The 14,825-nt window shown below is 46.5% G+C and overlaps 2 protein-coding genes across 3 annotated transcripts in view; one reads left to right on the plus strand and one right to left on the minus strand.

Annotated features, from left to right (window-relative positions):
* The window catches only part of LRCH3 (leucine rich repeats and calponin homology domain containing 3), a gene marked incomplete at its 5' end in the record, with an annotated part of 80,368 nt that extends 72,036 nt beyond the window's left edge, over positions 1-8,332 (plus strand). The window contains 2 exons of one of the 2 annotated variants that reach the window (XM_083442053.1): positions 171-248; positions 4,265-8,332. In XM_083442053.1, coding sequence (XP_083298179.1) covers positions 171-248; positions 4,265-4,465 — 279 coding nt within the window. In that variant the 3' untranslated portion in view covers positions 4,466-8,332. The remainder of the gene's footprint in view (positions 1-170; positions 249-4,264) is intronic. The other variant, XM_083442054.1, reaches the window with a different exon arrangement.
* Positions 1-14,825, minus strand: part of HTR2B (5-hydroxytryptamine receptor 2B) — a 178,364-nt gene that overhangs the window by 65,143 nt on the left and 98,396 nt on the right. The window lies entirely within an intron of this gene.

Consider the following 14,825-nt stretch of genomic DNA (forward strand, 5'->3'; position numbering starts at 1 on the left):
AGAAGTATGTGTGGGAACAGCCATGCTGTCATATGTGCTATTTTTCTTCCTAACTGAAATTTCTAGGGACCCACACTATTGACTCCTAGCACAAAAATATCTTTAGCATTCTGGTTTATCTGTAAGGCACTGCTGAGTTAAGAATGACATGGTCCTCCTTTCTTCTGCAGCCTAAGTTAACCATGGCCAAGTGTAGACGGAATGTGGAAAATTTCCTGGAAGCTTGCCGAAAGATTGGCGTGCCTCAGGTAAAAGAGAAAACCTTCTGTGTTTATTTTGCACTGCATGTACTCATTTTATATTATTGAGAGCCCGACATTTCATAGCACCAGTTCCTGCACGGGGTTGGGGGCCACAGTGGAAATAAATGCCTAGAGATGTAACCTACCATATTGCAGCCAATCAAGCCACTCCAGTAATAAGCACCCTTTGTCCTTCAATAATGCCTATATGCAGACTTGCATTCAAAATAGGCTCAACGGAAAGTGTGTTAATGAAAATGTAGCAAATCAGGAAGTGAAATCATACTCCTGTTTATTCCAGTTCATCTAAGTGCCTTATCAGGGCTTGCCCAGTCTTGCTCAGTGCATTGAGTAAGATGTGAGGTCTTGCATTAGAAATCAGGTTTAGTTCTGCTGTTGGCTTCTGTTTATGAAGAAGGACGGCAGAGGCAAACAGAACACTGGGTACAATAAATATAATTGAATCTTACAAGTCTGAGAAGTCTTGTCACTAATCTCATTAGTCTACCTATTTTATACCTTCTGGACTGTACTCAGGATGAAAATTCAGCTGTATGAAAGATTTGTACCATTGGCTATTCAAATGGGGTTCTGTGTTCTGAATCATTCCCACGCCCTCAGATATACTTGCCCAAGGAGTTGGATGTAGGTATGCCAGAGAGCACAGGAGGGCTCCAGAATATCTTACTTGATGCTACTACAGGCAGAATTTTTCTGCACTGTGTAGTTTGGGGGGGGGGTGGTCTGGAGAGAAACTTTGGGGTCACTCCAATGAAAACCATAGTCCAAGATTGACCTACTGTGATGTATGGTATTTGAGAAGAAGTGGAAGGACTAGCTGACTGTATTTCACTTATTTAAAGTGATATGTTTGCAGCTAGCTCCTGTGACATTTGACCTGGTCTCTGATGGTAGGTATCCAATAATATATTCCTATATTCAGCAGTTGACATCCTAATCTGGACACTGCAATAACAATTTTTGGACTTGACACTTCATCTTCCCGATTGCTGCAGGTGCTGACTTTAGGCAGAGACTCTTCCAAGGCAGCACTGCAGACATTCAGCACATCCTAGTCCAACTGTCAGCTCCTTTTGCTTCTGGATTCTGCTCACCATCCTTCAGAGAGCAGCCCAGTTAGTGCAGAAACGAGGCTTGACCGTGTGTGCTGCAGGTTTTTAGCACAGAGACTTTTCAGTCATTTGGTTTCATTATATTGCATGTGAAACATTAAGTCTTTAAGTGCTGTAATACTGTTTCTGGTGGCAGTGGGTCCCCTCTCCACCTCTTGATGATAGCATAGTCATAATTGCTACAAGCAGTTTCTTTGCCAAGAGATCCCTAGATCTTTACCGTGAAGAGCAGTATTGACTGGGTCGGGTTATTACTTGTCTGTGTGTTTTGAATAACCAGCATTTGGCAGGTGTATAATTGAGAAGCCAAAGTCTCACACTCCATAAGTGGCATATAAAATCCACTACCAGCCAAGGACTTAAAGCCTACTGCACAAACCTCCCACCGAAATCCCCTCTCAACTCCTCCCACCCCATGTGTTACCTGCTATCCCCTTTACCTGCTATCCTCACAGAGGCCCAGATGCGTACTTCTAGCCCCAGCCTTCCTTGTCCCCCCCGCCTGGCTGGCTTGCACTCTCTTTCTCCTCCTTCCTGTTGTTGCCCCTCTTGCTTCCACTACGTAACACTAGCCATCACCTGACCGTTCCCTGTGGGCAGGACAAGGAAGAGTGGAAGCAGGAGCTGTGCTTGAACTAGCCAGGATCTGCAAGTAATTTTCAGGTTGCAATTTGCCAGTGTGGTGTAGTGGTTAAGAGCGGTAGTCTCGTAATCTGGGGAACCGGGTTCACGTCCCCGCTCCTCCACATGCAGCTGCTGGGTGACCTTGGGCCAGTCACACTTCTTTGAAGTCTCTCAGCCCCACTCACCTCACAGAGTGTTTGTTGTGGGGGAGGAAGGGAAAGGAGAATGTTAGCCGCTTTGAGACTCCTTAAAGGGAGTGAAAGGCGGGATATCAAATCCAAACTCTTCTTCCTCTTCTTCTTCTGCCAGTCCCATGTGTTTTGAGTTTGGAACATAGCAGGAATAAATGAGTTGTCTTCTGCTGCCGCCTTCTGTGCATCTTTTCCATATCCCATTTTGCCAGCTGAAAGGCCTTCATTCTCATCTTCATAGTAATAGCTCTTGGAGTTGGCTGCCCCTTGCAGTTAACAAAAGGCCAAGTGAAAGAGCTCAGCAGCTCACCCAGCAGCACTCTCTGCAATCTAACCATTCAAGATGAGTCGTGGTGGCGGCTGAGCTGATGAGGCTGGAAGCCATTTTCTTTGCTTGCCTTTTCATTCAAGTTCTTGGGGGAATCTGCTTCTGTTCAGCTTTGGTGCAGACCGGACAGAAGCAGAAGGTTGTATAGACCAGGTTGAAGCTGAAAGTGTCAAGTAGGTTCAAGCCAAGGATTTTGGTGGGGCTCAGTGGGTGACCTGAAGGCATTGTTGGTGCTAGCCATCACAAGGAAGAACAAGAGTCATGCTTGATGGACCCAAGACCACTGAGTAGGAGTGAGGACAGGGGTTGGGGAGATGGGTGGGAGACACCCAGGAGCCAGAGACCAGCCACTTACGCCATTGCTCTGATGTCTGGGAGTTTGTGGGTTGACACCAGTGACCTATCCAGCACTTTGCCCAACTCAGCATAACAAAGGATGCTCAAACTGAAGTCTGGCTATTTTGAGAATATATCCCCCAACAATTTTGAGGAAGCTTAATTAAGTATATTTCTTATAACCAAGAATACACATAGGATGGGATTCAGCACTGCACCTTCCAATCTTTCCATCAGCACAAGCACTCCAGGTTGCCAGATAGAACAATATCACATCGCCTTCCCCTCTGTCCGCACGCTGTTCTGGGGTTCTTCCTGACCACCCAGAGCCAGTGTCAGGGCGGAAATGCCTTTTTGCACAAGTGGAAGTATCGGTGCACAATTTCCTATGACGGGCCTCATGAGGTGAATCCTACCCATAATCTGTGCAAATTTGACATAACTAAGATCCTACACCTAGAGAAATGGGAATCATTTATCCTATTAAAATAAAAAAATGCTGCTTCTTATAGTTTATAGGGACTCTGAAGCACATGTAGAGCTCTACGCAAAATAGGATCTGGTCCATACTCTTCACTGTTGGGGAACATGTCAGGCAGTGATGGCAATAAGAGATCCTGCCTGCACCAAGTACCACTTGGTGTCTGTCTGTCTCTCTCTCTCTCTCTCTCTCTCTCTCTCACACACACACACACACACACACTGTGTTGGACCTGGGACAGGCATGTGGTGCCTCCTGTTGGGTTTGTGTTGTAGCAGTAATAAAGAGAAAGGTGTTCACATGGTCCTATGTAGAAATACTTACCTTTTGAGAGGGCAGATAAGATCCCTTTTTAAAGCTGTTCTCTAAAGGTAGCATCTTGCATAGAGCCACATTCCCCTTCTGCCGTGCCCGCATGCCCATGTTTAGCTAAGTGATTTAGTGGGCACAGTGCGACAGAAACACATTTGGGGGTTGATGTGCTTTGCACCCTCACAACCATCCACCACCTCTGCCGGGAGAAAAGTGAAAAGTCCAAAAATTGCAAACTTTTTTTAAAAAAAATGAAAACGAAACGTGTTGCATGATGGTACACTGGTTTACCTATGCAGGATACTACACTCAGAGACCAACTTTGCATTCCCAACCAAAAATGGGTGCACTTTTGGGGTGTTTTCCATGCACCACGCTCCCAGTTTAAATAACACCCCTTCCTGAAAAATGAAGGCCTGGTTGTGCCAGTATGTTTTATGGCTGTTTTCTTCCAACTGAACAGCAATATAAGAATAGAGGTAAGAACACTGAAGGACCCTTTTGTGAGAAATGGATGACCCTGGGCTTTCTTGTCTACTTCGTGGATTCTTGCATGACTGATGACTGACGCTAATTTTTTTCTGTCTGTTTTCCCTTCCTGCTCACACTTTGGACAGGACAAACTCTGTTCCCCTTCTGACATTCTCCAGCTAAACCTCAGCATTAAAAGGACAGTAGAATCTCTTCTTTCTCTGGGGGCAGATTCAGAAGAACCGAATCTTGTCTCCCTTTCCACCCAGCTGTGTGGCTTTGCGGCATTTTACTGTGCTCTGATGCTAATGCTCTGTGTGTTCTATCGCTGGGTCTTTTTCCTCTAGCTAAAGCTCCAGGGTGCCATGGACTTAACTCCAGCTCTTCCAAGCGGTTGGTAAACGGTCTGTGTTTCAGTCGAGAATTTTGTATGTGTACGTTGTTCCTGGTCCACCAGCAATCTGCTCTGTGTGATGTGAAAAACTCTCTTGCTGATCATGACCTAGTCAGGCAGAATTTGCTGTTAGATAAGTGAAAGCTCCCTTATATTATGTGGCTGGAATACTTTATGCAAAACAGAAGGGGGGGGGTTACACTTTGTAGAAATCTATTTTAATTGCACAACGGTGGATATTTTTGTAGAACAGGGAGTTCACCCACTTCCTTTGGGAGGGAGGGAGGGTTGGTAGAGACAGTGATGGATACTTGATTCTTGGAACTCACGGAACACTTGAAAAACTGGGATACAGTGTTGAAGGGAGACACTCCCTCACCATAAGATTTTTCCATCTAGACCTCCTTTGGTTTCTTAAGGATGAAACAAACAATGAAATGCATCTTCACCTTTTTCTCCAAGTGCTAGGAATATCACCATCCTTTTTAAAACAAAAAGTGGCGATTGTTCAGGATTCCTCAGAAACCTCAAGCCTAAGCATCAGAGGCCTTATTTTCAAGCAGTGCTGATGGGCAATATTCCTTCCTGTCTCTGAGGCACCGCTAGATTTTCAGAGCAGGCTGTGTTGCACAGCAAAATGTGGAGGTTGCAGGTTTTTACAGCCAATGCAGGTTTTATTACAGTGGCATTATCCACCCAAACAGCAATTTGCACTGATGGTCTATGATGCAGGAGGGGCTCATGAAAAATGGCTTCTCATCTTCTCAGACCAGAAAATCCACAGCATGCCATTTTTTTCCTAGTGATCTCTACTTGATTTAGAAGACTTACACAAGTTCCTCTTTGCTGTTACATTGCTCAGTCTGAGCCGACCGCTAGTGTGAGCAAATATCTGTACCAGCAAGCTCTGCTACCTTAATCCTGTCTGCACCAGCTGTTAGTGTTGTCTTCAGCTGCTGGTGATGTGTAGCACTGGGAAAATGCAACCCAACACGTTCATATTTGCACACATGTGTGCCAATGTCACAAATGTATTGACTTGTTTATTTCACCGTTAGTATTTCTCGCTTGATCTCTGCTGTCACAAAGAATTTAAGAGTGAGAGGTATTCGTCTTTCTAGCAAACTCACATGAGCAAGTTGTTGAAATCCTCAGCTTTAATACCAGTCCTGTAGCTTTCCAGTAAATAGTGACAGCACTTTTAAGGAGCAGCGCCTTATCTGAAATACCGTTCACACTGTTACTGATTCATTAGGTGCTTTCATGTTTATAGACATACTCAGAACCATGTGTAACAGTGTTCAGCAAGCTGGACAGTTCCCATTTGGGGCTGATGGCATTTGTCCTTGCTGTGGTTTGGTGAAGCTGGGGTCCAAATATTTCTGCTGGTGGGTCTAGTGGGGTAATAAAACCAGGGATGGAGAAAGTAAGTAAGTAAGTTAACCCACTGAAACGCTAGCCCCTGGAAGCCCTGCTCAGTCTGCCGTCTGGCTTCTAAGATTTCGCCAGACAGTTGCCTGCTCCCACCCCCCAGTTTAACAGCTCCCTCTCCCCATGGATGGAGCACCGAGGCTTCGTTCCACCACCTTCAGCCAGCCTTACAGAATGACTTCTTGGCTCGTCTTGTTTTGTGTAGCTCAGGTACCAGCCAGGTTGATGCTTCAGCCTTTCTTGCCTATCCATGCACTCTGCTCCTGCCTTTCTCAGGGAGACCTTTGCTCTTAAAGTGGATCTCAAAGCACAAGCGTTTGCCCGTCTGCCTTGGGGAGGTGTACCATTGGAATTGCCTCAGTTCACACGTTGTAGGATTTGTCCTGCTCTGGTTGGCTGGGAGCCAAAAGCTCCACAAGGCAAGAACAAATTCAGTTACGTTTTTAAGAATGTGCACATTTAAGTACTGCTGTAACCAAATACAAAGTAGGGGGACATCTTAGGCCTAGAATGAGTGTCAGAGCAGCAAGTTCCTCCCCATTATGTGAAAATAATAATATGAAAGTTGAACACATGCAGTTAGGCTCATGAACAGACACATCATGCTCTAACCTTGTTGCATGCATTTGAATAGCTTTTGAATTGCCCTCTTCTGTCAATTAATGACTGGCCAGAGTTCTTTATGACCGCTGATTCCTAAATGGGAAGGCTCCTAGCAAGCAGAACTCCTGCCTTTGTGAATTCTAGAAGACAGTGTTACCAAAAGACCTTTCTCCACTTTGAATGAATGAGTATTATTTTTGCGCTCATCCTCCTTGTCTCAAAATGTTTAGTCCATTACTGCAGGTGTAGCTATGATTATACCTGGCCTCTGCCTCACTTTAGGCTGAGTTAGGTCTGGGTTTTTTTTTTACCTTTTTCTTATCCCCTTTAGTCCATGTTTATAGTGGCATTTTGCTGAATTCGGGTAGCGTTGGGGCTGAGTGCCTGGTTTGCCTGCTCTGCTTGCCAGAAATCCCAAGCTTTCTGCATCTCGTTGTGTATGTGGAGGAGGCTATCATAGTCACACCAGGTGTGCTGATAGACCACTAAAACTGCAGGTGCCAAAGCGGGAATGTGTGTGGAATTCAGTGTCGTTCTGTTAGCTGTTCCAGCTGTGCAAGCCTATCAGCTTGTCAGATGGATCTATGCCTCCTCCCCTCCTCCACAATGTTCTGGGGTTCTCCTGACCCCCCCCCCCTTAAGCCAATTTTAGGGGACGTGTGGGGGGAGTGAGGAGGAGAAGAAACCGCATGACTCAGGCTTCGGCTGACAGAGTTCATTAGGTGACTTCTGTCTTCTGCGATGAAAAGAATTAAAATTCTGCACCCAGAATTCTGCAACCTGTATAAAATGGTGTGGATTGGAGAGGCTTGCATAATTTATTCTGGTTTTGCCAGCCATGGGGAAAGGCAGTGATTTGACCTGGCACTGATGTCTCACTGACTGAAATCTTACTCAGCCACCTTCAGAGATTTCCAGCAGTCATTTCCCAAAATGTGTATCAAGCATATCTTCACAGCCATAAGGGCTAGCAATCTTTTTTTAAGAAATAAAAAGACAGGTTTCTCAAGCAGATGTATTCTTTGCTCCTGCATGAGTTGCAACACGTCCAGTGATTGCATGCGTCCAGTTTTTGCAGACCACCTGATTGCTGAGATAACCCCTGCTATTCCAATGGGGTTGTCAGGATTTTCACGGGTGGGCCAGCCCACGCAGAACAGTTTTGCATTTAAGCCACCATGCGGCCTTTGCCCACCTGGTGCCCTCCAGGTGTTTTGGAGTACAACTCGCATCAGTCCCAGCCAGCACAGCTGAAGGGCAGCGGCTTGGTGAAGGCTGCAGTAGAGCACTGTATCTTCTTTTTTAAGAGGGATGGTAGTGCTCCCATACCTTTCAAAATGGTGCCCTTGACCATCGATCAGCCAGGGTGCTGGTGTTTCAGCTTTAGCCGGCTGAATCACAATGAGCTCTTACATTTTGTGCAATAATCACAGAGCTAGAGGCTCTAAATGTCACCAGCGCTTGGGGTCCCTCCCCGCAAATTCTGCTCTCAGTCGCCTCCTATGTGGCACAGCCACCAAGCCTCTTCCACTGCCGCCTTTAAGAGTTTCCTGGGTGCCCACTTCCCTCCACAATGCCTTCCTTTTGCCCCTTCCTAGACTGGGCGGCATCTGCTTAGCAACTGTCACCTCGGCCCTGAGGCTAACGCCTCACCTGTCAGGCTGGGGAATGTGATACTCAAGAGTGGCTTGAGTTTTACACCTGACAGTTACCGTATTTTTCGCCCTATGGGACGCACTTTTCCCCCCTCCAAAAATGAAGGGGAAATGTGTGTGCGTCCTATGGGGCGAATGCAGGCTTTCGCTGAAGCCTGGAGAACAAGAGGGGTAGGTGCGCACTGACCCCTCTCGCTCTCCCGGCTTCAGGAAGCTATCCGCAAGCCTTGGGAGCCTGCGGGAGTTCCCTCCGGGCTCCCAAGCCTTGCGGACAGCAGCCTGAAGCCCGAAACCGGGGAACACAGCGGAGCGCGCCCCGGGCTTCGGGCAGATATCCGCAAGCCTGGGGACACTGGCGGGAGTTCCCGCAGGCTCCCAAGGCTTGCGGATAGCAGCCTGTTCTGGGGTCGGGGGAAGCTCGGGCTTCCCCAGCCCCGCGCCTGGGGGGAAAATTTTTTTTTTTTCTTTATTCCCCCCCCCCCCAAAAAAAAAACTAGGTGCGCCCTATAAGGCAAAAATACGGTATAAAGCAGGTTGTGTCCTTCAAAAGCTGATACCTCAGTCAATGTTAGTCTCTAAGGTGCTCATGCACTTTCTGCTGCTACAGACTAATGCCCCTGCTCTTCTGGGGTGTGTGTGTTTGTGTGTGTGTGTGTATTTGACCGCAGACCTGCAGTGTGTTCTCAGAGGAGTCCCAAAACTTGCCTCTTGACCGCTCAGAAATATCAGTTTCACAGGCGAGCAAGGAGTAGGGGGTACAGGATTAGTCAAGGAAACAGAGCACCTCAGTTACGTGGATAAATGCGTGTTGGAACACTGTAGTTTGTATATTTTTTAAAAGCTGTTTCTACTGGGGGTAGTTTTAGGAATATTTTAAAAGAAATGAGTGCCTGTGAAAATAAACGGGCTGCTCAATGAAACCGACTTTCTTAGTTGTGAATTGATTGAAGGGCGTGGGGAGATGTTGCTGTGCTGGAAATGCGTAAAGAAAAGCATTCCAAACTCTTCTATTGACTCCCCTCCAGTCTCTCTTGCTTGTTTAGCCATCATCTTTAAACAGGTATTAACTAGCGTGTGAGAAAGGGTTATTTTTTTCCAAATTCCTGCCATCTCTCCTCATTCACATGTTATGCAAACAAAAAGTGCTTCTCTGGCTTGTACTCTCTGTACCAGGTTTTGCATATAAAGTGTACGTCTAATACCATCTGACTTCAGAAAAAAAAGACTTCCTCTTCCCCTTCATGTTCACCTTTATAATTCTCCTTTTATATATGTGTGTGTCTTGTTTGCGGGGGATGGGGGGGGCTGATTGTGGGTTGCTTTCTTTTTTAACATGTTGATTAAATAAAGTTCCTGTCCTGGAGTCTGGCTGGCTTGTTGTTCACTGTGTCACACATGCAGCTGCTGTTTGTCTGATCCAGCGGTGGGCAGCTCAGAGATGTGTTTCCTTAGGAATGCATCCTGAAAAGAAGGCTGGCATGCATGCCACATGCCACATTTGCACGTCACTTCCATGTTCATAGAGTACCAAACGACATATTGCATTTCTGCCGGGATAGTATTGCTGCCCAGTGATTGCCTTCAGCTTTAAAAAAGAACCAGCCATTTGATTGCCAGGGGTGGGGTGTGGACAAATATTGTCATATTGGCTGAGAAATTGTGTGCATTAGAAACCACGGTGATTGCATTTTTCATCCTTTAGTGCTTGGGACCATTGCGTTTCTCAGGTGTAACCTCAAAGGTCCCAAAATGAAAGTTAAGATTCTAATAAAACCCCACAGTTCTCCCCCCAAAAGGCATACTGAGAGCCAGCTTCTTAATTGCTGCCGCAGCTGAGAGGCTTGAACATGTGAAGCTGCCTGGGTTCTAAGTCAGAGCACTGGTCCCTGTTAAGCCAGCTCTGCCTAGGCGGAGCGGCAGAGAAGAGGCCCCTTTAGAAGTAGAAATGCAATGGGCTGGACGTGGGACTTTTTTGCATGCAGATCATAAGCTCCGCTGCTGAGCTGCACCACCCTCTCATTTTATAACATTCCATTTTTGGCACACGTACACACACACACACACACACACCTTTGCTTTAATTTGGTTTCCTTTTTTTTGCGTTGTTTTAGTTTTCATCCCTTTTTTTTCCTTTATGTCTTTTTTGTGTTTTCCCATGTAGGAGCGATTATGTTTGCCTCTGCATATATTAGAAGAGAGAGGGTTGACGCGAGTGGCAGAGACTGTGCAGGCACTTCTGGAGCGGGCCCCCCCAAAACAGCAGCACCACCAGCAGCAGCAGCAGCAGCAGCAGCAGCAGAATCAGCTGGCTGCTGTGTAGTGAGCCCCCGAGACCTTGTTGCTCTGTCCTTGGCCAAGCCGAAGAATGCCCGGACTTGACTGCTGGGGCAGCGTGTCCAGACACAGGCAACCTTGCGTTCGAAGGAGGAGGAAATCTGTATCCGGGATTCCTGAAGGGAATAATTTTTGCTTCATTTCTCCACTTTTTTTGGAGGTCACAAAAGTTTCCATTGAACTTAAAGAGAAAAGAATTATTTGTAAAGTGAGTTTTGCCTGCACACGTGGGAGGGAACCAGGGGCAGATTTCACCTCCTCTCTGATTCATTTCTCAATAAGGTCACAGTAGAATTGGGGCAGCGGGTGGGAGCCTTTGAAACTACCCCCACCCCCCGGAAAACACCATATGTTTAAAAAACTCTGGGGTGGCTAGTATGTCGTATTCAGATAGGAAATATCTTTTGGTTTTTTTTGCAATGCTCTCATTCGTTTCAGCACACAGGGCATTTCTTGTGCATTAGACCCACCTGAACACACACATACTCCTCAGCCAGGACTTTGGAAGCGTACATCTAAGAGTTAGGTTATGTTCTAGCTTCAACATCACTCCCATCGGACGTATGTATAGGAATACTTTTTCACACAGGTTCTTCCTCTGACATTCTGTGTCCCAGCACAGCGCAAGAAATTAATTGTAGCATCCATCTACTCGTAACTTGGTAACTCGCGGTTTCCTGAAAGAGCAATTCCTGGTACGACTTTTAATTTTCATTGTCAAATCATCCTACAAAAGAACTGCTGTTTGGAGGTAAAATAGCAGGGCCCTTGACCTGTGCTTTTCAAAAATGATCTGTTAACTGGGTAGGAAAGTGGATTATTGAAGCAAACGGAGACCAGTGGCTCTGTTGCAGAAAGAGAAAAAAGTGCTCTTTGGTGGATTTGAAAGAACGGTTTTTAAGGGTAATTCTTTTCATGAAGTTAATCCAGCATTTCTTTTTCTGCGTTCTTCTGCCATCTACCCTTCCCCTTTATTCATTGCTTCTCTCATGTGTTCAAAACCTGTAGCTTTGGAAAGTGTGCAAGGGCAGATGAAAACCATGTTAGCAGTTTCTGAAGACTCGATCTGCCCAGCAAGCACCGTAAAAATGAGCTGAGAAGTGCAGACTGGCAGTTGTGAAGTTCCTGCGTCTTGTGCACTCCTGCCCCAGATGTTGCCTTATCATTTGAGGTTCATGTCTTGTTTCTCCAACTGGAATGCCTTTCAGACCCTTATCTCCTCCCCCTGATGCTAACAGATTTCCAGATGGAGCCAGCTGTGGGAATTGGTGGTCATGTACTGAAGCATTATGCTGATTCTGTGACTGAGAAGGACCGTAGGGAGGGAGCTGGGTGATCGGAATGCAGAAGCAAACCATGCCATCACGTAGGTGAGCAATATATGGGCAGCAGGGAGCAAGCCTGTGTGCTGGCTTCAGAGCCACACCCTATAGCCCCTTGCAGTATCATAGAGGATTGGGGGGGGGTGTACTTGGGGGCAGCAAAATCTTTGGCTGCCTCCATGCAGTCTGTTCTCTTGCGGCGCCCATGCAAGGCACTGCTCTCAGCAGTGATTCCTGGGGAAGAAGAGAGGCCCTCGTGGCCTGTACATGAGGTTCACAAAATAAAGCAGAAAACACTGAATGTAATGACGGATGGCAGGAGGAGGTGATAGAATAGTTCAGCTGAGATGTGTAGGCAATGGATTTTGAGGAATCTGGAAAAGAACCTCAGGCTGGCTGTGTTTTTGCTTTTGACATGCATCTCCTCTCCCCAAGTGTCCGGGTGGCGCTGTGCTGAAACAAAGCACAAATGTCATTTTCCTGTTGGTTTCCCTGGGCTTTAGGTGGACGTCGTCCTTTTTGCCATTCTCACACACCCTCTGCAATCACTCCATTTCTATTTTGATGCCCTTCCTGCTTAATTTTGCCTTGCTAGGCTCTCGTGTCCTTGCAGGCTGCTTAGTTCCTTTTGGCTTCATGACCCTTGGCTCCCAACTCTCCTCTGAAGCACATGAAGAATATTTTTAGCAAAACAGTACACATGGTTGAAGCAACCGTTTTCTTCTAGTAAGGCCTGCAGGTGCCGGACGGGCCACAGGGCTGCCTGCCTCTTTGCTGATGCTGGGTGTGCCGTGTTTTGTGGGTGCGGTGTTGCTGGCCAGAAGCAGTTCTTGAGGAACTACATCAGATGCAATAGCAGCATTGAAAGCCCTCTCCCGGTTTCCTTTGTGTTTCCGTTTGCCACCTCGCGGACCTCTGATTCAGATGCTTCACCAGTTCTGCCGCTGTGCCTGCTTCACCCATTCTCAGCCACTTGTTTCGTACACGTCTCTGGGTTTTCTGTTATTTATGCAAGCAGGACCGTCTCAGAGTGGAGGGAAGCAAACTTAGCATAGCGAGGTGGGTAGAGAGGAGAGATTTCATGAAGGTTAGTCTTTCACTCCCACACCTTTTTTTTTTAAACATATAACAGTTTGGAGGCTTCAGCCCAGTTACCAAATATTAGCAAGTTCATCACCATATACTGTAAAAACATCTTCTACCATGTCAAGGTCAATCCTTTACCTAGACATCTCAGTCTGTATATTACGGTGGGTTGAGAAACGGTATTTCCTGCAGCCCGGCTGTGTAGGTCATCTTTTACTGCAGGAGAAAAGCAGCAATGCTGGGTAGTGCGGCTGAAGCTCCCAGCCCATTCCAGCAAGTGGAACATGCAAGTGGTTGGCCGAAGCCCTTAAGGGCCAGGAATTCTTAGCATGGTTTGCGAGAGGACCCAGAAAGGACTGCATCCTACCAAAGACATGCAGCTGCCCTTGTGTGGGGCTGCAGTGGGGCTGCTGGTAAGCTGAGGTGTCTTCTGCCTGGGCAGTCAGTAATGCCCAGGGGTATAACTGCCAGGAAATAATTAAGCACAATGCGGTGGCATTGCCTCCCACGCAAATCACCACCTACGACCAGAGCTAAAGCATATTGACATGCTTTTTAAAAAAACAAACACAAATGCTCTGTTTTGTGTCACTGCGTCATTTTGTCTCTTCACTTTATTATAATCTCATGATGGCAAGAGTTCCATGAATGGACATTAACAGCGTGAAGGAAATCCACGTCCTTTCAGCCGATGGCATGTTTTATGTATTATACCAAAAAGAAAAACCACTTGAGTTTTCTGTTGCTAGTTTTAAATGGCTTGGGAATTTTTTGTGTTTTGTTATATTTATGTGCAATTTTTTCCCTTGTATTCAGTGAAAAAAGTTTTTTTGTTTTTTAAGAAAAGTGTATAGAATTCTATTTTGTGTGTTGAAGCAACAATAGATGGCTGTCCTCTTCTGGGGAATATCAGTGCAAGAGATCCCCCATTCCGGAGATGGTGTTTGCTGTTGGGTTCCTATAAATCATTCTGTTTTTGTTACCTGTCCCCAAGCAGTCCCAGGCAAACGTGACTATTCTGAGAATCAGGTGGCTTTCCGTTCCAGAACTGACACTTTTATTTCCATCTTGCAAGGGGTATCATTCGTTCAAGGCTGCTCCAGCAAAGGATTGTGCTGTTTGCATAATTTGGTCTCTATTTTCCTCCAACAGTGCAAAGTAAGCTTGAAAGCTTTATACACCCCCCCCCTTAATATTTGGGGAACTATAGATGTTGCGTGCACAATCATTTTATCTCAAATGAAGCTGGTTGTCTGAAAGGACCCAGTGAACAATAATTTATGCAGCACACTCAGTGGGCAAGCTAGATCTCTCCTGCTTGTCCCGTCAACACTGGCTATGGAGTCCATCCTTCATCCAGTGTTGGCTCGTCCCTTTGCACAGGGTTTCCCAAACTTGGGTCTCCAGCTAGTTTTGGACCTCAACTCTCATCATCCCCAACCACTGGCCCTGCTAGCTACGGATGATGGGACTTAAAGTCCAAAAACAGCTGGAGACCCAAGTTTGGGAAACCCCGTTAGGGTAAGTGGGGCACTGCCCCACCAACCTCAGTGTGCCCCCCCCCAACCACCCTGCTTTCTTGTATATCCACTAAGAACTGGCTGGGCATTTCACTGTATCTGTCCCCCCCTACAGTTGGCCTGACTGCCTCCCACCCTGCCAGTCCCAGTGGGCACCAAAGCACACTGTATTAAGTAGACCGTGTCCAGCTTTCTTATTCCCACCACATAGTGACATTAAGATGGGGGTCAAAACTAATTTGCTCCATGGAAGGCAAACTCACCTTGTTGCTCTGAGTAGCCCCTGCAAGTTATTGCTAGTTCAGGCCTAATAGCCTCCGCCTGTCCTAGGGATGGATTGCAGTCTCACCTCTGGGTAGATG

This window comes from Podarcis tiliguerta (genome assembly GCF_965153285.1).
Source record: "Podarcis tiliguerta genome assembly, chromosome: 5".
Classification (NCBI taxonomy): domain Eukaryota; kingdom Metazoa; phylum Chordata; class Lepidosauria; order Squamata; family Lacertidae; genus Podarcis; species Podarcis tiliguerta.